Here is a 21,161-nt window from a genome sequence, read left to right as displayed (position 1 = left end):
CTCATTGCCTCTCATTCCCTCCCCCTTTCCTCATTCATCTCTCTATTCAGGGACTCCTCTGTTTACTCCTCTGGGATCTGAGGGTGCTTAAGGGCTTGGTCCCTGGGGTTCCTAGTAGGGAGATAAGCACAGCCAGGGGTTGAGCAGGACAGGGCAAAATGCTAATTGTGAATGGGCTCCTGGGGGCACTGAGGAGAGACATATAGATTGTCCAGGATAGGGAGAAGGGGCAAGAGGGCCAGGTCTTCCCAGAGGAAGCAACACCTGAGCTGAATGGTAAGGGATGAGAAAGTATTAGTTAATGACAACTAAATGTAATATGAGATCCTAGAACACAACAAAAATGGGTATTAGGAGGAAACTAAGAAATTCAAATGAAGTCTAGATTTTAGTTAAAAAAGAAAAAAGTATGAGTCAGATGAGGAAGGGTACAAAGGGGTTACGTGTGCAGTGACACAGAGACATCAGGCGGAGTGGGGGCTGGGAACGACACATTTGGAGCACATGTGAGAGGCAGGGAAGGTGGCAAAGGGCCTGAGGGAAGCACAGGCACCAGGTGTGAGTGTGCTTCTCTATCGAGGAAGAAGCTTGGACTTTGAGAGTCAGTGGTTTCAAATGAAGTGCTTGTACAGAAACCCAGTATCTTAGAGGTGGGAATGGGGCAGCTTTGGTGAGTCAGGTTCCTGCTTCTGCTTACTTTTTTTTTTTTAATTTTTTTAAAATTTTTATTTATTTATGATAGTCACAGAGAGAGAGAGAGAGAGAGAGAGAGAGAGAGAGAGAGAGAGAGAGGCAGAGACACAGGCAGAGGGAGAAGCAGGCTCCATGCACCGGGAGCCTGATGTGGGATTCGATCCCGGGTCTCCAGGATCGCGCCCTGGGCCAAAGGCAGGTGCCAAACCGCTGCGCCACCCAGGGATCCCAGGTTCCTGCTTACTTGAGGGTCCCCTGTCATCACTGCCCTGTCCTCGAAGGTACTTTCATGAGGTTGCTCAGAGCTCCCTCCAGCATGGTTTGAAAATGGCTGCCCAACCATCAGAGAGTCTGGGACAGAGAAGTAACAGTCATATTCATGTCTTGGAGATGTCCTCTCACTGCAGTGTGAGAGACTTTGCAGCCCAAGCTACAGCAGGGACAGTGGAGATAGAAATAAGAAGGTAGGGTGAGCTCTGGTGAGCCAGGAAAATCAATAGAAGGAAATTAGATGGATGTGAGAAAGGGAAAGAATTGGTGCTACTACCTGGGACACCACCCAGGAGAGCACCCACAGAGGTAGAAATGACAGAGGAGGAGCGGGCTTGGACAGAAGTTAATACAAGAAGCTAGAAGAACACCTAAAATTAATCTAACACCATACTTTAATTTTTTTTATGATAGTCACAGAGAGAGAGAGAGAGTGAGAGAGAGAGAGAGAGAGAGAGAGAGAGAGAGAGAGAGGCAGAGACACAGGCAGAGGGAGAAGCAGGCTCCATGCACCGGGAGCCCGACGTGGGACTCGATCCCAAGTCTCCAGGATCGCGCCCTGGGCCAAAGGCAGGCACCAAACCACTGCGCCACCCAGGGATCCCCTTTAATTTTACTTAAATAAATAACTTAAAAAAAAAAAAAAGAAGCCAGAGGAGGTGTCCTACAGGCAGTGGACTGTGTAAGCCTAGAGCTTGGAGGAAAGCTAGGCTGGTAAATGGCATGTCAGAAACATTAGAGTCTAGGTCCTTTTAAAGGGACTATGTCTTTGGGTGCCTGGCTGTCTCAGTCAGTTAAGCATCTGCCTTCAGCTCAGGTCATGATTTGGGGTTCCTGGGATTGAACCCCACATAGTGCTCCCTACTCAGCAAGGAGTCTGCTTCTCCCTCTCCCTCTGCCTCTGCCTCTCCCCCTGCTTGTGCTCTCTCTCTCTCAAATGAATAAATAAAAAATCTTAAAAAAAAAGGGGGGGACTGTATCTTGGGGGAGAGCAGAGAGGTTATTTTGGATCTCAAATGCCAGGCTGAGGCAGAAGGACTTTGTTCTGTTGGCAGCAGGGAGCCATGGAAGGTTTTGGAGTCAGGGAGAGAACTGTCTGTTAAAAGGGGACTAGGTTCCAAGCCCACGGCACAGGCTACTGCCCAAGGAAGCCCCTCTGGGTAGCCTAGCCCTATTCAAGCCCCTCTCTGAAGCCTCAACCAACAATACTCTGTGGGTGTGGGTGTGTTCTGTGCAATACTGGGGAAGGGAGCAGGGAAGGATAGATGAGCAGAGACGAGGGGCAAGCAGGTCTGCCCTAATCAGATACTGCAGAAGAGAAGGAATCAATCAGCTAAGCAGGCTCCTTCTGCTGCTTACCGCATAGGTCCTGGGCCTTCATTCATTCCCTGAACCCCACTTACCACCTGCCCACCCCCTTTATTCCTACCCTTCGGCCTCCACCCCAGGAGCACACGTGTGACTTGTACACACACGTACATGTTCACTCACCAATACATACAGCAACCCCCATCGGGCATCAGACTGCTAAGTGGGGTGTGAACTACAATTTCCATGCATGTGGCGGCTGCTCATTAAACACTTCCCTTTGCAGCTCCCCAGCGCCTCTTACAGCCTGGCCTTTGACACCCCCTGTCCCCTCCCCCCTTTAAAGAGACTATCTTTACACAGAAGGAGAAGAGGTCCCAGTGTAAGGGCCAGCTCTGACTTATACCTCAGAGGCTCTGTAGTGTTCTAGGCCCCCCCCCCCCCCCAGTGAAAAAAAGAGCCAGCTGCCTAGACAGGCCCAGGCAGGACCGGCCAGCCCTTCTGCAGCTCTGATCAGCCAAGCCTGGGGGTTGGCCAGGGACAGACAATCCCCTCTCCCTCCCAGCCACACCCCTCAACAGCCATGGTGACAGCTCTGGTCACAGGCAGCAGCAGTGTGTTCTGTCCTCCCTCACCAGGCCTCTGTGCCAGGGGGAAGGGACAGGGTCCTAGCATGGGAGGTCTGAAGGGAGCTGAAGAGTGGAAAGCTCTGGGCACCCAGCCCCACCCAGGCTCTCTGGGACAGGGCTTGGCCAGGCCTCCACATCTGGCAACAGAAACTTGAGCCTCAAGCGTGTCATCTTCATAAGACAACAGCTCTGTCTCCAAAACACTTTCCCATATGTTTGTCTCCAGCCCCGAGAAGATGGGTGGGGCACAATTATTAACCCTGAATCGAATCACAGATGGAGAAAGGCAGCTCAAATCTGAGATTTGAGAGCAATATTTTGGGAGCGGGAGCTAATGGTGAAGTAAAGGCGGAAACAGAGGAGAGGCTGCCTAGGGAAAGGCTAGCCTGGAAGAGGAGGGGAGGGGGCCTTCTCCTCCCTACCCTCCAAGCAAGCAAGAAAAAGCCCCCTGCAGTACCCTGGCACCCCAATTCCTAGGATGAGGGTCATAATGAGGATATTTGCTAACATTTTTTGAACCTTTAATAGTTGGGAGTGTTATCAGATCAGGGCCTCATGTTTGTTGTCTCATTCAGCTCTTATAACAAATCTGTGCTATTATGGTTCCTGTTTTATAAATGAGGAAACTGGTCGATGGACCCTGTCCTTTCCAGGCCCTGTCTACATAAGGAGGATGAGTTCAGAGACACCACCCTCCTCCTACAACTGGCTCCTGGAGTCCAACCCAGGGAGGATTTTTGCCACGCCAGTGGATTAGGGCAGTACCCCAAGTGGCACTGTTAGCTCAGAACCGTCAGGGAGGGAGGGATGAGAGAGACAGAGATGGGTGGAAGGAGAGAGGGAGGGCCAACTGTGGGACTCTGGGAAATGGGCTCCCAGAACTTGCTTCTGAAGCTCACATGGCGGGAGCCCTGCTAGGCTCCCAGCCCCAACTCAACATCCACTTTATAGTGTCCCGCAGCTCACAGATTGGGATGTTTCAGGTCAGGTGGCAGAAGGATGACATGGACAACAACCTCAACTTCTTCTCTGTGTCATCTGACGGCAGGATTGTGTCTTGGACACTCTTGAAGGTGCTCGTTTCCCAGAAAGGGTCATGTGGGGTGGAGACAGGGAGTGGGGGAAGCTGACCGGCTAAAGCAGCCCGGGACCTTATGGAGGTGGCCCCACCCATGCACCCTCCCCATCCCTTGTTGCCACAGAGTGAGCTGGTTCACACAGATGTCATCAAGCTGAAGGCAGAGGGCAGTACCACGGACGGTCTCGATGGGTTGCAGCTACACACCATGGGTAGGAACCCCAGGTCCCTCACATCCAGGCAGGCCACCTCACTCAGGCCCCACGAGGGTCAGGGATGGTGGCCCACCCCTTTTACCAAGCGCTCCCTCCTCTGCTTGTGCTAGACAAGCTGGACAGGAGGTAATGGGAAAACCTGGCACTGCCCTCCTGAGCTTGACTGTTTGCAGACCCTCCCTGTTTATGCAGATCCCAGCCACGTTTGCAGACCCTTTTTCCTGTTTATGCAGATCAGGTGCTGTTATGCAGATCCAGTCCTGTTTATGCAGATCAGGCCCCTGTTTACCCAAATCCCATCCCTGTTTACTCAATTCCTACCCTGTTTATGCAGAATAGATCCCTGTTTGCACAGACCATGTCCCTGTTTGCCCTGACCCTGACCCTGTTTAAATCAATCCCTGCCTTGTTTACCCAGGCCCCAGGCCTGTCTGCAGAAGCCCTGGCCGTTAGCAAAGTCCCAACTGCCTGGGACAAGCAGCAGGCCAAGGGCCGGTTTCTGTTCGCCTGCCTGGCCCCAGCCCTGGCTAGAGCTGGGGCTCAGGCTGTCACAGGGGCCTGCTGGGAGCCTCCCCCCCCCCTCCCCCCCCCCCCCCCCCCCCCCCCCCGCCCAGAACTGGGTTAAAGCTGCTCTACCTTTTCTCCCAAGGCTGTGGCACCGCCTTTGACTTCCACAAAGAGATCGACTATATGTTCCTAGTGGGCACAGAAGAGGGAAAAATCTACAAGGTGAGGTAGCGCTGCCCTATGCCAGCTTCTTAGACCCGAGAACCATGGGAGTTTATCCTTCTCAACATACCTGATTCTGACAGATCTTAGGGTTAATCAGTTCTAGAAAGCTTCTTGGGAGAAAAGAAAGTATTTTTGACTTGCTTGGGTGGCAGGAAGAGGGGATGATTGCAGAAAAGGGCATAAAATCTAGAGCTTGACTTTAGTCCAGTCTGGCACCTTTCCCTCAGCCTGCCCTCCCTCCCTTCCTAGAAGTAGAGGAAATAGAAGTGGGAGTGGAGGTTGGGGGGAGTTGGGAACATTCTGAGAAGACTTCCTGGAGGAGATCTGAACTTGAGCTGAGCTTTAAAGGCTGGGTAACAAGAAAATTTTTCTCTGGATCTTGGGTATGTTCCAGCCAGTAGGATGGAACTTCATGGCCAGTTTCTGCAAGGTCCCAGTGTTAGTAGGTGAACATCCTTCTGAACCTCCATCCATCCAGAAATAGCTCTGCTGCATGCTTTTCTTAGGCTCAAAAGACTCAGAATGTTAATTACAGGCAGCCTCCCAGGAGGCCCTGAGGCCCGCAAGAGCTGGTCTGAATGCAAAAGAGGTCCCCACCCCCCTCGACAAGGTCCTAAAGGCAGCGTGGGAGAGGCAGGAGGGAGGAGACTAGTCAGTCACACAGTCTCTTGGAGGGAGAGGGAGGGGCATGCTGGTCTGGGCCAGAAACCCATGGGAAATCATAAGATTGGGACTTGCTCCTGGCTCTGTGCCTGCTCTTACCTGGGCAACGTGGGATGTTTCTCACTATTGCAAGGATTCTAAATGTGGGCTGTGAGTGGACCCAGGGCTCTGTCTGTCTGCCCATAGGCTTTGGTCTGGACACAAGCTAGGCCACACCTCTCCCAGGGCCCCCAGACCTGTTCTGCCTTGACTCCGGGAGAGAAGGCTTTTTCAACTTGGCCTGGAATTCTCTGGGCAGACTACACACTGTCTCTCACCCTCCAGGGAAACTCCCAACCCATTCAGTCCCTCCTTCGGCTCTGCTTGTGTTGAGGGCACCAAGGAGAGAAGCCAGCAGCCCAGCCCCAGCTCAGCTGATGTAGGGACAGGAGAGGAGTCTTAGGTTCTGACTCTCCAGGCCCCCCAGGGAAGTGGTGGCTGCTGACCTCTCTCTTGTTCCTGATTCCTGATCCCCCCACCACCCTCACCCTTGCCCCAGTGCTCTAAATCCTACTCCAGCAAATTCCTCGACACCTATGATGCCCACAACATGGCGGTGGATGCTGTGTCCTGGAGCCCATACCACACCAAGGTCTTCATGTCCTGCAGCTCCGACTGGACAGTGAAGATCTGGGACCACACCATCAAGTGAGAGAGACGTGCCCTCCCTCAGGCGCCACCCTGGGCTGGGGCCTGTGGGGCTCCAGAACTGTGAGCCCTCTGTGTGGTGAACTTTCCATCCCTCTACCACTGCAGGACCCCAATGTTCATCTATGATCTAAATTCAGCTGTGGGTGATGTGGCCTGGGCACCATACTCCTCTACCGTGTTTGCGGCAGTCACCACCAATGGGAAGGTGAGTGCCCCCTGCTGACCCCTACTAGAGATGGCATGAGGTATCTTAGGGTCTCCCTCCTAGAGAGCCCATGCAGTGCTCTAAGCAGGTAGGGGAAGCTGAGAGCTGAGACCTAAGAACTCCGTATTCTCAAGGGCTAGGCCACCCAGGGCCCTGTCAAAAGAGGAATCATTTATCCCCTGAGGCCTTGAGGAGAGAATGGGGCTGTTCATCATGAAGGACAGAACACACTGGGGGATAAGATGCCAGGAGGAGCAGCTATCTTCCCTGATGGCTCTGGGGACAGAGCTACAGGATGGGAGGGCAAAACTTCCAAGCCAGAGTTTATGTGTGATTGAAATACTGTCTAAAAGGTAGCAAGGTCCTTATCCCTGGGAGTGTGCAAACTGAGTCTGAGGCAGGAAGATGAGAAGGAAGATGGGAAGAGGTCTGTGCAACACTGAGATTGGGTAAAAGCTCAGAGACAGACATTTTTTGAGGAAATTCTTGGAAACAAATCCATTTTTCCTTATGGACCTTGATAAAACCTGAGAGGCACCCACTCAAGGAAAGACTATAGTTTAAGGCATCACCCTAACATCAGTCACCCTTTTGCCAAACAGATGTTTACTAAGGGCCAACAAGGGTGCCCAGCAGCAGACCAGGGCCTGGCGATTCAGGTCCCTGCAGAGCTCACATTCTTGTGAAGGAAAAGGGACACAAAGCAACAACAAAATTAGAGTTAAGTACTAGGAAGAGATGAGCAGAGGAGTATGTATGTACACAGCGTTCATAGCAGCATCATTCATAATAACCAAAAAGTGGAACGACCCAAATGTCCATTGACGGATGAATAGATAAACAAAGTATGGTATATCTAAAAGGATTATTAATCAGCAAAAACAAGGAATGAAGTATTGGATACATGCTACAACATGGGTGAACTTGAAAACACGCTAGCATAAGAAGTCAGTCACAAAAGACCACACATTGTAGGATCCCATTTTTATATGTTGAGAATAGACAAAACTATGGAGACAGAGGGTAGATTTGTGGTTGCCTAGGGGCGTGGGTGTGGGAGGACATAGGAAGTGACTGTTAATGGTACAAGGGTTCTTTTGGGATGAGAAAAATGCTCTAAAATCGGTTGTGGTGATGGTTGCATAACTGTGAATATACCCGAAACCAAGAATTGTATACTTTAAGTGGTAAATGTTTTTGTATGTGAATTATATCTCAATAAAGCTATTATATTTTATAAAAAAAAGAGAAAGGGAGTTATGTAAAAGAAAAAGACCAGGTGATCTCTTAGCATGGTCAAGGAAAGCTTCTCCAAGAGGTGACATTCAAGCTGAGAGCTGAATGACAACAACCAGCTATGTGAAGATGGGGAGAGGCATTCCAGACAGAGGGAATAGCTAGTACAAATGCCCTGAGGTGAGAATGAGCTTGAAGGGGTTTCAGGGACAGGCAAGCAAGTATGCCTGGGTCTAGGAAGCAAAGGGAAGAAGAGCTCTAGCAGTGGAGAGTAGAGAATTCGGAATAAGGAATCTGGATTTTATGTATACTGCCAAGGGAAACTGCTGGAGGATTTTAGATTGTTTAAAGATAAGTCTAGTGGCTGCATGGAAGATGGATGGTAGAGGGGCAAGAGTGGAAGTAGAAAGATCCGTCAGGACATTGCCACCATTGTCCAGGCAAGAGTTACTAATGGAAAAAAAAAAAAAGAGTTACTAATGGTTTGGGCTCAGGGAATGGTAAAAATATGATTAACCACTTGTCTGAGCACCTTGCATATGCCTCTTAATGGCAAGTTAGCCCTAGAGCCTCTAGCTCTCGTTTATAAAATGGGGATAATAGCAGAACCTACCTTATAGAGCGTCTGTGAGGATTATTAGGTTATACAACTACGTAACATGCTTGCCTAGAGTCTAGTATATAATAAGTGTTCAATAAATGGTAGTTGCTATTATTGTTAATTCTGCATAGACTTAAATTTTCTTCTAAGCTTTTTATGCTCATTCCCTCAACCACAGGAAAAAAAAAAAAAACATGATCAGAGACACAAATCCCCTCTCCCACTGCCTCCAGCTCCAGTGTGCTAGGCTTCTGGTGTGCTTCCCCAGAAAGCACTTGTGCTAGTTCTTCTGAGGTGGGGGACAGGCGCTAGCCTTGAGTGTGCTGACACCCATCTCTCCACAGACCCATGTATTTGACTTGTCCATCAACAAGTATGAGGCCATCTGCAGCCAGCCCGTGGTGACCAAAAAGAAGAACAAGATCACCCACGTGCAGTTCAATCCCATCCACCCCATCATCATTGTGGGTGATGACCGTGGTCACGTCATTTGCCTCAAGCTCTCACCCAACTTGCGCAAGATGCCGAAGGTACAAGCTTGGGTAGTTTGGGCTGCTGTAGGAAATAAAGTCTCCAAGATGGTGGGGGTAAAGAGGAAGAGGAAGAGCCCCGGGGGTGGTTCCCAGCTTTCTAGCTTAAAAAACCCAGGGTAATGGTGGTGTCATTACCCAAATAAGGAGCACAGGAGAAGCAGGTTTGTGGAGAGATGATGAGATCAGCTTTGCCATGCTGAAGCTAAGTTACCTGTGGAGCTTCTGGGTGGAGACATCCAGTAAGCAGGTGACTCCATGGATCCAAAGCCTGGGGAAGCACATAGACATCATTGGCTTATTTGGTGTAGACCCAGGTTACTCAGAAAGGGGGCTTGGGTGGGCTTACCCAGGGCCTCAGCTCCAGTGGTCCCTAAGCTGGGAGCTGTGGACCCACACAGGGAAGAATGTGAAAAGAAAAAGAGGATAAGGTCAGCAGCTAGGCAGTCCTTCCTGTGAGCTCTGGCTCCTTTCTGGGATTTGTACTGGAGACCCTGCCAGAGTGCAAAGGCCCTGAAAACAGCTATGGAGCTCAGAGCCAGCACCTCAAAGTCTGTATCTCAAGAGTCCTGATTCAGACATAAGAATTCAGGCCTTCGAATCCAGAGCCCAAGAACCCAGAGTCGAGTCCTGCCTATTTGGGTGCTAAGAGAAGATAGAGAATTTGCTTTCTGCCTGGTTCTGGGCCAGGATCAGAGCTGGGCCAAGTTGCCCTGATGACTACACCTCTTGAGGTAAAGGCAGGGCCCTGTCTCTTTCAACTACTGATACCTGCCCTCCTGTACCCTTACCAAAGCAGGGATCCCTGCAGCATCCCCCTGGTACCTGCCTAGTCTATTCCCCACCATGACCAGGAGACAAGAGCTGGGAGTTTGGCCGGGCCTGTAATTGTAGCCAGCTGGGGGAGGGGGTTGACTTGGCTATAAATACTCAAAGGCAGCTAAGCGCCTGCAGCTGTGGCCTATAGGCTATACTGGGCTGGGGGTGGGGGGGAGGGGAGGATAGGGTAGGGTGGGGTAGGGTGGGGTGGGGTGGAATGGGGTGGTTGGGCATGCTCTGAAGCTCTTTGTTGAGCCCAGCTAGTTGGCCTCAAGGAGGGGGAAGGAAACAGCACAATTTGTGGAACAGATAAAATCTGCTCTTGATTTAGTGAGGAAAGAGACCTAGGCTTGAGCTGGACAGCCCAGTGGAATGGATGGCGGTTCCCCTTTGGGGCAAGGGTACAGCCATCACACCTGGAGGGTGGTAGATCTGGGTGGGGGCTTGCCCTGCCCACTCTGACCCAGGAAGGCGAGGATCTCTCACAGTCCCAACTCCTCTCAGACTGAGGGTCAGCCAAAGCTAAGACAGCTGGGCTCTGTGTATCTGGGGACCTCTATCTCTGAAGACCTGAGGATGTGGGTACCAGGGGAGCAGAGGACTTGAGTGGGTGACAGCTGGGGGCTAGTGCTTTGGTAGATTTAAGGTTCTCGTGAAATTCTCATCTGATCCTGTCAGTAACCAAGTGATTTGTGCAATAGGAAGTCCTCTGGACATCCCCAATACCCCTCCTCTACCGGCCGCAATCCCCCTGCCCTTCCCAGGAGGGTTTGGCCACAGAGGCCCAACTTCCTGACCTGAAACCACCCCTAACTGGTGTCAGAAGACAGCTTGTCAAAGGTCAGACTGTCTTTCCCTAACTACAGTATAGATGGGAAACTGAGCCCAGAAAGGCAAGAGACTTGCCCAAAGCCATATAGGGAATTAATGACAAAGCTGGAACTAAAAGCCAGGACCCACAACTCCTGGGGGATGGGGTGAGGCCAAGAAGAAAGCACTAACTTGATTTGGAAGGGAGGGTAGTTAAAGGAAAAGACCTCTTTGTTCTCTGCCTAAAGAGTGTAGAGGTGAGTCAGTCGGGTAGTGGCAAAGGCACTGGGCCACAAGGGGAGGGGGAGACAGATTTGGGAGCAGGTGCAGTGGTCACACCAGGAGGAAATCTGAGCTCCTCATGGTGTCAGCAGCCAGGATGGGACCAGGAAGGGGCCTGCTGGCCATGCACTCTCTCACTTCCTCACAGCCCAGGCCAGACCCAAGCTGGGCTCTCAGCAGGCAAGGCTGGAGCAGGTGCCAGTGAGCAGTGGGCACAGGTGGCAGAGAGGGCAGGGGAGGCAGGGGGAGGGGGGACTCTGGAGCAGAGGGAAGGCAGGAAATGGCAGCTGCCCCAGCATAGCCCATATCCCGCTGCCTGGACAGAAGGGAGGATGGGAGTGGTGCTGGTGCTAGTCTGCCATGGAGCTCTTGGGGCCGGTGAGTGACACATATTGTAGTGTCCCAATTCTCGTTTTCTCAGGGCATTAGAATGCCCTGTAGGCCAGGGTGAGGGTCATAAATTTAGGATCTGCTTTTCTGAGGGCCAGTCCTGGCTAAGGATATCTGGAATCACATGGGATATTTCATCTGCCCTCCTGGGTCTTTGAAACCCTCCTCTACCCTGAGTATGTCTGATACAGCAGGCCTGACCCCCAAATGTCCCCCACTCCCAACCTGACCTGAAAGTTTTGGTACTAGGTAAGGGCACCTGTGGCTTTGTCCACACTTCTCCCTCTGCAAACCCACATCTCTTAGCTCTTTGTTAGGCCTCAGCCAAGGACCCTCCTGTGGGAAAGGTGGTCCCAACAGTCAGAGGCCTTATCTCTCCCCGAGAGCTACAGCTCTCCCGAGCCCGAAAGGCTAGTTCCTCTGAGGGTTAGTGGGTAGATACCTTCTGCCCCTCCTCCCAGAATCAAGTCTTTTTGTTGACTCAAGATTCAGAGCCAGACTGGATGCTTCTCGGAGGCCCCAGCTGGGCCCAGGTCTCCTAACCTGAGTTGGGGAAGAACCCCATGAGGATGGGGAGAGGCAGGGATCCAAAATCTAACTGGTGGGGAGAGAGGCGGGACAAAGCTGGGGCATGGTATGCAGAGGAGGCAGAGCTGGGACCCAGAGAAAAGTGGCCTGTCCCTCACCATTCCTCACCTACATGTACTTCCCCCGTCCCCAGGAAAAGAAGGGGCAGGAGGTACAGAAGGGTCCAGCTGTGGAAATCGCAAAATTGGATAAACTGCTGAACCTGGTGAGGGAAGTGAAAACCAAGACCTGAGTCCCTGTCTCATTTTTCGAACCCAGTACTTGTAACTCCTGACTGAGGTACCCAAGCCCAGCCTTAGCACCCAGTTTGTGACCCCACCCCTGATCAGGTCCTAGCATCTACCATCAGCACTCTGTTTCAGCCCTGGTCCCAGCACCTCACCCCTCAACCATTATCCTGTCCTACTTTGCACAAATAAACTTGTGTTTGGACGCTCACCCCACACCTTTAATTTGCTACCGCAGGGCCCCCAGGAAGAGGAGGAAATCTCAGGGTAGAGCCATAGTTCCATTTATTATCCTGCAAACAGTGGGAGGACCCAAGGAGGGGCCCAGCCTGGACACCCTCCCATTATTGCCATGGATTCCAGTTTGCTTCCCCAACCTCAAGGGCCTGGAGGCAATTGGCCTAGGGAGAGGTGGACCCAGTCCCTGGCCCTCGGTATGGAGCAGAGTCGAGATGGCCCTGGCCCTAGCACCAACTCATGAACCCCCACCCCAGGCCTGTCTACTAAGGGCCACTGGAGCCCCTCGTGGAGCCAGACTGGCTAGACTCTGGGCTGCTAGGTCCAGCTCCAGACAGGCTGGACTCTGGGTTCTGGACCCCAGACTGGCTAGACCCTGGGATCCTGATCCCAGGCTTTGGGTGGGGCAGACTTAGGCCCCAGACTCCAGGCGAGGCGAGGGGCCTTCAGGGCTGCAGCAGGTAGCTGCCTTCATGGCTGGGCTTTTGGGGCGGGGGTGCCTTCTCAGGACAGGGGCCAGGGCTGGAGTTGGGACTGGATTCCGAAAGAGAGTCGATGTCCGCAGAGCGGGAATGGCAGGCCCAGCAGAGAATGACCCAGAGCAGCAGCAGCAGGAAGCCTACGAGGCCATTGCAGACGATGGCAATGAGGGCCCCTTGGGAGATGGCTGCCCCCATGACAGGCAGCACCCTCAGACCAGCACAGACCACGGGGCTGGCTCGATGGCAAGGCCCATGCCGAGGCAGAACTCCAGTATAGCTGGCCTTCCACAGAGGCTGTCCTGTCCACACAATGACTCCTGGGCAGTGGAGATGTCCACCTGCAGTCCTGAGCCTGTGGCAGAGAGCAGAGGAAAGGGTAGTGAGGGAGAAGGGATACGGTGAGGCCTAGGAGGAAAGGGGTATAAAAGAGAGTCCTTCCCCACATCTCTGGCTTCCCTGGCAGAGGACTCTGGGTCCCAGCAGTTCTAAATACCCCATAGAGCCAATGCCCCCATCCTCCGGCCTGGCTCTGGGCACCTGGATGGGGGTGCAGCCACAGTGGGGAAGCTGAGTCGACAGCCCATATCTTACCTCCTTAGAACCAGTGGGCATGGCCTGGCCCTGCCCACCAAGCTTCCAGCTCTCAAAAGCACTGTGTGAGTGGATGAGGCTGAGGAAGCCCAAGGCCTTAGAGGATGGGGATTGTGACTACCGCTGGTGTGGCCTGGGCACCTCCCCCTTCTCAGGACGCCAGCCAGCCAGCCCCAGAGACCTCCAGAGGTGCCAGCTCAGACAGAGGGAACTTTGTGGAGGCCCTGGCAGGCATGTATGGGTCTGTGTATCCAAGGCTGTGTACCTAGGTGTGCTCTCTGTGGGACTGTCTCTCCAGGTCAGTTGTGTCTGTGTGGCTGGTTCTTAGTCTTTCGTTCTCTCGCCTAGATGTGTGCCTCTGCCTCTGCATACCCACCTCTATGTTCGTGCAGCTATGTGGCTCTCTTTATATTTGTCTCCGTGTGCTCTGAGTCTCTCTTTTCTCAGTCTATCTCTGTGTATCTCTGTATCGGTCTCTGTGTGTATGGGTCTTTTGTATCTCTCGGTCTCTTTCTTCCTTGCTGTGTGTCACTCTGTCCCCGTGGACGTGTCTCTCGCCCCTTCTCCGTGGGGTCTGTCTCTGTAGTTCTGCGAGTCTCGTGTCTCTGTCTTTGTGTCTCTTTCTCCGCGGCTGTGCCTCTATGTCTCCATGTGAGTCTGGGTCTCTGTATCGCTGTCTCTGGTTCTCAGCCCCCGTGCCCATGGGGGGAGGGCCCCCCTTACCTGAGTTGAGCCCGGTGCGCGCCCGCGGGAGGGTCCGGGGCAGCGGGATGCTGGGCGCCGACTGAGACTCGGGAGCCTGCGGGCGCGGGGCGGGGGGGGGGGGGGCTGGAGGCGGGCAGGGGCGCTGTCCCCTCCCCCGGCCCTCCCCCTCGGCCGCGCAGCCTCCGCCGGCCGCTCCCGCCGCGGCGCGACCCGGGCGGCCTCTGCCGCGGGCGGTCTGCGGCGAGCCGGCACCTCCTCCCCCTGGGGCGGCGCCTCCTCCGCGGCCGCGGCGGCTCGCTCGCTCGCTCGGCGGCGTTCGGGCGGCGGCTGCGGCCCGGCGCGGGGCTCGGCTAGGCTCGGCTGCGTTCGGCTGCGTTCGGCTATGTTCGGCTGGGCTCGGCTGGGCTCGGCAGGCAGCAGAAACAGCGGAGAACCTAGCTTCCCGGGAGGCCGGCGGCCGGCGGCCTGTGCGGGGTGGAGCCATCCCCGCGGCGCTGCCGTCATTCAATTGGCTGGCTGCGCCAGGCTCCCGGGCGATTGGTCGCACTCTGGGGTGGGGACTGGCTCGCGGGTGATGCAGGAGTGGGGTGGGGGCGGGAAAAAGACTGGAGGGGCTACTAGGTCTGGATCCCTCTGAGGGAAGGGGGTGGGAACGAGGCCCACCTGCTTGCGGAGATTTCTTGCACCTTCAGCACCTGGAAGAGTTGCACATACAATCTCTGAGAAAGGCCTCTGCACCGTATACGTGAGGAGACTGCCCCTCCATATCTGCCTCTGCCCGCATCATCCAAGGAGGAAGGCCTTGGGTCCCCACATCTAGGAGGAGATCCGAAGTCCTCATCTTGGAAGACCCCTAGACTTATGCACAACCACTCTCAGCTGGGGTGGACTCTGCATCCCCACTTTAGAGGGTCCGTAGGTGGCTCTGCATTCCCTGGCCCCAGGAAGTGTGAGCCGCCCTGCCAACACAAGTTCTTGGGCATATTCACTGAGTTCCCACGCAGTATTGCTCTCAGGTTTGTGCTTTGCTGCGTTGTGGGAGAAGCTAGGACTGAGAGTAATGGGGTATTCCGAGAGCTCACTCAGGCCTGGCTGGAGCAGGACCAGGCATGACTCTCCATCCTAGAATCTCTCCTAAGAGGAAGACCAGTTCAGGCAGAAGCTGTCAGGTAGGTCTTCCTACCCTACCTCATAGGTCAATGATTCCTAAGTGTTCTGGACTGGACCTTTTTCTCATCCTACTCTACATATTCTCCATGGATGAGCACATCCCTAAAGGTATACGGTGAAGACTCTCAGAGCTCTCAATAAGCATCTGTGGAATTCTAGCCACAGATCCAAGTACCTTCCAGAATTAGGGAGGTATTGATTTCTGGTTCTGCCACTTAACAAACTTTGTGACCTTGAGCAAGTTATTCACCCTCTTTTAGCCTCAGCTCCCTTATTTCTAAAGTTGTTTTAGTAACAGCTACCTCTCAGGGTTGTAATTCACCAACTCGTTTTTTCACGACCCACCACATCTCAGCAAATGCCGACTGACATAACCCCAAGAACCATATGGCTAAGAGACCCTTTCCCTCAATGACACAGAATTCACATGAGATTCCTATAAAACCAAATGCCACCTCGAAAACAAGAAAGGGAAGGGTAAGATAAGCTGAAAGACTGAGTCATACTTACAGACTGTCTAAAATAAATTTTTGGACCCTACTGATTTTACCGGAATGGATTAATTTTAGTTCCCCTGCCCCTGTTACCCAGCAGGGTGGGGTATTGTGAGCAAGATCAAATCAGTTCTAGGAAAGAGAGGAGACTTATGTTGTTGCACATCTGAGTGTAATGTGAGTGAATTTGTGACCCAGCTGCAGGAGTTCAGATTTTGTCCTGGAAACAGTGGGGAGCCACTGAAATATTTTGAGCAGAGGAGTAAATGTGGTCATATCCAAAAATTAGAGGGATGATTTGGGCTGCTGGGTGAAAGGAGAGACTGAAGGCAATTGAGAGTGAAGACAAGGAGTAATGACAAAGGACTGAAATGATGTAGAGGAAGAGGATTGGAGAGAAGAGAGCACTGAGGATATTTGGGGATTATAATTGGTAGGACTTAGAGACTTAGACCTATAGGATATGGGAAGTAAGAGGGAGGGGAAAGTCTGGGATAACTTCCAGGTTGGTGACCAGGGATACTGTGATGCCATTTACTGAGATAGAAAACACAAGAGAAGGGGTGTTTCAGCAGGGGCTTGGGATGGTGTGTGGGGGAGGTGGAGGATGATGACTTCTGTTTTAGATATGCTAGGTTTGAGGTACCAGTTGGACACTCAAGCCAAGGTATCCCATAGGCAGTTGGATAAGTAGGTCTGAGTTTCAGGCTGAAGACAACATTTATCAGTGGGTTATCAGTAAATTAGTGGGTTATCAGTAAATTAGTAATAGTCAAATCAGAAAAGTGGATAAGCCAGGTGTCTGTGTGGCTCAGTAGGTTGAGGGTCTGACTCTTGATTTCCTCTCAGGTCATGATCTAGGGCCGTGAGATCGAGCCCACATCAAGCCCCACATCAGGCTCTGCACTGGGTATGGAACCTGCTTAGGATGCTCTCTCCCCCTCTCCATCTGTCTCTCCCCACCCCCTCCCTTCCTCCCTCCCTCCCTCCATTTCTCTCACTAAAACAAAACCAAACAAAAAGTGGATGAGCTCTCCAAAGGAGAGTAAGAACTGGTTTAAGCAAAAAACAAAACATTTATAATTAGACTAAAACCTAAAGACAGGGATGCCTAAGGAATAACTGGAACTAATGGACACAAAAGCCATTAGAATCTCTTGCCACCTCTCTCCTCTCTGTTACTTTCTGCCAGGTTCCTTCATTTCTTTCCCCTGCGCTGCCCAGCCCCTATCATCCCCACCCCCAGACTGGCTTCTAATGTTTTTCTGGTCCACATAGTGAAAAACATCACTTCAGACAATCCCAAAGCTTAAAAATCTTATTGTCTAGGCATCCAACAAGACACTGGCTTCTTTTTCTTAGTTGCACTTTGCAAATTCTTCAGGAAATACTCTGATTGGCTCCGCCTAGTCGATGCTTAACACTGGACTCATCAGCTGTAGTCAAGGGATGGTTGAAGCTCAAATTGCCTAATGTGGCTCACATGAGAACCCCATCAACACTAGGTGGGGGATATGGGATGGAGGGGGGTCCCAGGAGAACAGAGGATGCAGAATTACAGGTGTACAGTGTAGTCCACCCCTTGTTTGCCCAACACACACACACATTATTTTCCTCTATATATTTGATTTCAAAAAAATATCCTCACCTACATATTCTAGCCATTCCACTCAATGGAAGGCAGCTCAATGACACATCCAGCTGCTATTTCTGGAGGTTATATCATAGGACCACGGTTCTTCATATATAAGTTCTCTGGGTAATGTCCCTTCGTGCTGCAGTCAGGTTTCTATACGGTGTGAATATGGTTTCTAATAATCTCATTACCTTTGTTTGAAATGCCTTTGAGCTACCTTTATTTTATTTTTTTTAAAAGATTTTATTTATTTATTCATGATAGACAGAGACAGACAGACAGACAGACAGAGAGAGGCAGAGACACAAGCAGAGGGAGAAGCAGGCTCCATGCAGGGAGCCTGACGCGGGACTCAATCCCGGGACTCCAGGATCGCACCCTGGGCCAAAGGCAGGCGCTAAACTGCTGAGCTACCCAGGGATCCTGAGCTACCTTTAAACCACCACCACCACCACCACCTCTTCCCAAAAACAATCCCCAAACTCCTGATGTCTAGAGATGGAAGAAATAAAGAATAAATTTTAAAAAGGCACTGTAGAGTGGTCAGTAATCCAGAGCATCATATATTCTTTGGCCCTGAATGACAATGAAAATGATGGGACCAGTAAATCTCATGGCATCTGTTTGTTGACTCACTTCTCTGGCTACAGTTTCTCAGTCAGCCAATCTGGTTGTCCCAGGTTCTGCCCACAAGGATGTGATCCCTTTTCCAGTGTTCTGAGAGCATAATTATGGAGGATTTCTCTGTGGGGCACTGTACTGATTAGCACTACACTTTCTGGTGGTGTTTTAGGGATCCTGGGATTGAGCAATCACAGATCTCTGCATTTATGAGGTTTGGGTGTGATTTTATTTTCCTCCCAGATGATACAGTTCTTTTATTTTTATTAAATTATTATTTTTTAAAGATTTTATTTATTCATTCATAGAGACACACACAGAGAGAGAGAGAGGCAGAGACACAGGCAGAGGGAGAAGCAGGCTCCATGCAGAGCCTGACGTGGGACTCGATCCAGGGTCTCCAGGATCACGCCCTGGGCTGCAGGCGATGCTAAACCGCTGCACCACCGGGCCCTGATACAGTTCTTTTAAAATCATAGTCAGCTGTCAGTTTCATCTGGGGGAGAATTCCTTTTGCTATTAACTTATTCATTCTAAAGCACATTTTTTCCCCTAGTTTAATGACTCTTAAATCAGAATATAGTCTTACAATTAATGGCATGTAATAGTTTTTTAGCCTCTTTTCCCTAGTGCAGTTGACCCCTGTGCAATGCAGGAGTTAGGGGCACCAGCCCCTGCACAGCCAGAAATCCATGTATAGCTTTAAAAAAAAATTTATTTTTTTTATAGTAATCTCTACACTCAGTGTGGGGCTTGAACTCAAAACTCCAGGATCAAGAGTCACATGCATTTCCCACTGAGCCAGCCAGGCACCCTCCATGTGTAACTTCTGACTCCTCCAGAACTTAACTACTAATAGTCTACTGTTGACCAGAAGCCTTACTGATAACATAAACAGTTGATTAACACATATTTTGTTTATGCATTATATAATGTATTTTTATAATAAAGCTAGAGAAAAAAATGTTAAGAAGAAAATTGTAGGGCTGCCCGGGTGGCTCAGCGGTTTAGCTGAGTCCCACGTCAGGCTCCCTACACGGAGCCTGTTTCTCCTTCTGCCTGTGTCTCTGCCTCTCTCTCTCTCAGGAATAAATAAAATCTTTAAAAAAAAATTGTAAGAGAAAATACATTTATACTACTATTTAAAAAATCCACATATAAGTGGACATGTACAGTTCAAACCTGTGTTGAAGGTCAACTGTAGTTCATAAAATAAATTGCCTCTTGAATTGATGGAAACATGAGATTTATTAAATATAGTAATTTCATCATAGTTCTTTTTCACAAACAATAGAATCCACCCTGGGTAGTTAAAACAGAAAAGGGATTTGTTAAAAGATATTATTTAACTCAGAAATGTTAGGAGGACTGAGGAAATTAGTTTGAGGCTCAGTTTCTAGGAACAACACTCAAACCATACCACACAACCTGATGAGAAAACCACAGCCACTGCCACTCCAAATACTAAGTACCAAAAGTTGAATTTCACTGCCAACTTTACAAGCTCTGTAGCACTTCTGCGGTAAGAACTCAATTTTGCAACCACTAGGAAACCACCAGTTACCACTACCACCTCCAAAAAGTGGACACTTGTACTACCAGCAATAGCAGAAACTAAAGTCTTATGTCCAGCCTACTTCCTTCCTCTATCAGTCAGAATTAGGTAGGTGACAGTGGTCACAAACAACCCCCAGATCTTACTGGCTTAAAGTAACAAAGATGTATTTCTTGCTCATACCACAGTTCTGGCATGGGTGAAGTGGGGGGGGGGGGGGAGGAGTCTGCCCTCTGTGATCACTCAGTGATCTAGGATGATGGAGGTTTCACCATCTTATGATGATGTCTGTTTCTTTCTTTCTCTCTTTTCCCTCCCTCTCTCCCTCCCTCCCTTTCAGATTTTTTTTAAAGATTTTATTTATTTATTCATGAAAGATACACACACACACACAGAGAGAGAGAGAGAGAGAGAGAGAGAAGCAGGCTCCATGCAGGGAGCCCAATGTGGGATTTGATCCCAGGACTCCAGGATAATGCCCTGGGTTGAAGGCAGGAGCTAAGCTGCTGAGCCACCCAGGGATCCTCTCCTTTCAGATTTTTGTTAAGTAAATCTCTATGCCCAATGTGTAGGAGTTGAACCTACAACCCCAAGATCAAGAATCACTTGGTCTACGGACTGAGGCAGCCAGGCACCCTGATGCCACTTTCTTGATAGGAACCTTCAGCGTTTGCTGTAGTAGAAGAGGGTGAGGAAAAATGTACACTGGCTTCTGTTCACATTGTATCAATCATAACAAATCTCATGGGCATACCTAACATCAAGAGACAAGAGAAGTGCAATCCTCCTGGTGCTCAGAAGGAAAGGAGAATGACAAATATTGAACTTTAGTGATATTTACTCCACTTGTATGGCTCACTTCCAAATCAAAGTGTCACATGGGGGCAAGTAGCATGCCTATAAGCAAACTACATAAGATGCTGGAAATATTAGTTCTGACTTTAGTACTAAGGAGACTGGATTTTAAAATGTGAATTTTCCCATATAGGAAAACTAAAGGGTGAGGGACAGGGGTGGCTCAGTTGGTTAAGTATCTGCCTTCGGCTCGGGTCATAATCCCAGGATCCCAGAGTCCTAGGATTGAGCCCCCTGCTCAGTGAGGGACCTGCTTCTCCCTCTCCCTCTGCTTCTCCCCCCCCCAACTCATGTTCTGTCTCTTGCTTTCTCTCTCAAATACATACATACATACATACATACATACATACATACATACAACAATCTTTTTTAAAAAAGGTGAAGGACATCTGTGAATACAACATATTTCTACTACCATAATCAATACTAGAAATTTGTAGAATCATGCTCTCTGAATTCTTCGGTTTGCCACGAAAATGCAGAACCTGTGCAAGCTCTTGAAGCAATTTCTCTCTTTTAGCTCCGTTTTTCATAATGCTAAAAGGGGCACTTTCAATCCCTCTAACCTTGCCTTCCGGCTTCCTGGGAAATCCTAGGCTGGAGTGACAGGGCTGAAAGCCTTTCTTCTTCAACCTGCCCTGGAGTGATGCCCTTGCCTCTCCTGCATTCCAGTCAACTCCCTTTACAATAAGAAGCACTATCACATTTGCCTGGCAGGGTAAGAACATCCAAAATGGGTAGTCTGCAAGAAGTTAGGGGCCAACACAGTATTTTGTTTGGATAAGGAAGTGTGTTTCAGCCTTGACTTCAGATGGCTAGAAGCTAGATTATCCTGCATCGTGCTGAAAT

General features: G+C 50.6%; 2 protein-coding genes across 2 annotated transcripts in view; one reads left to right on the top strand and one right to left on the bottom strand.

Annotated features, from left to right (window-relative positions):
* DNAI1 (dynein axonemal intermediate chain 1) overlaps positions 1 to 12,237 on the top strand; it is a 61,410-nt gene extending 49,173 nt beyond the window's left edge. Inside the window, exons 14-20 of the mRNA XM_055301500.1 lie at positions 3,884 to 3,973; positions 4,103 to 4,190; positions 4,843 to 4,922; positions 6,127 to 6,275; positions 6,384 to 6,483; positions 8,665 to 8,850; positions 11,873 to 12,237. Of these exons, the coding sequence (XP_055157475.1) occupies positions 3,884 to 3,973; positions 4,103 to 4,190; positions 4,843 to 4,922; positions 6,127 to 6,275; positions 6,384 to 6,483; positions 8,665 to 8,850; positions 11,873 to 11,971 (792 nt within the window). The 3' untranslated portion in view covers positions 11,972 to 12,237. The remainder of the gene's footprint in view (positions 1 to 3,883; positions 3,974 to 4,102; positions 4,191 to 4,842; positions 4,923 to 6,126; positions 6,276 to 6,383; positions 6,484 to 8,664; positions 8,851 to 11,872) is intronic.
* Positions 12,229 to 14,295, bottom strand: ENHO (energy homeostasis associated). Its single transcript, XM_055301722.1, has 2 exons — positions 14,000 to 14,295; positions 12,229 to 13,037 (listed from the first exon to the last, which is right to left on the bottom strand). The coding sequence occupies exon 2, from the start codon at positions 12,878 to 12,880 to the stop codon at positions 12,650 to 12,652; it is 231 nt and encodes a 76-aa protein (XP_055157697.1). The 5' UTR covers positions 12,881 to 13,037; positions 14,000 to 14,295; the 3' UTR covers positions 12,229 to 12,649.
* Between the last annotated feature and the right edge of the window lie 6,866 nt (positions 14,296 to 21,161).

This window comes from Nyctereutes procyonoides, unplaced genomic scaffold (assembly GCF_905146905.1).
Source record: "Nyctereutes procyonoides isolate TBG_1078 unplaced genomic scaffold, NYPRO_anot_genome, whole genome shotgun sequence".
Classification (NCBI taxonomy): Eukaryota; Metazoa; Chordata; class Mammalia; order Carnivora; family Canidae; genus Nyctereutes; species Nyctereutes procyonoides.
This window is presented reverse-complemented; position numbering and strand designations above follow the sequence as displayed.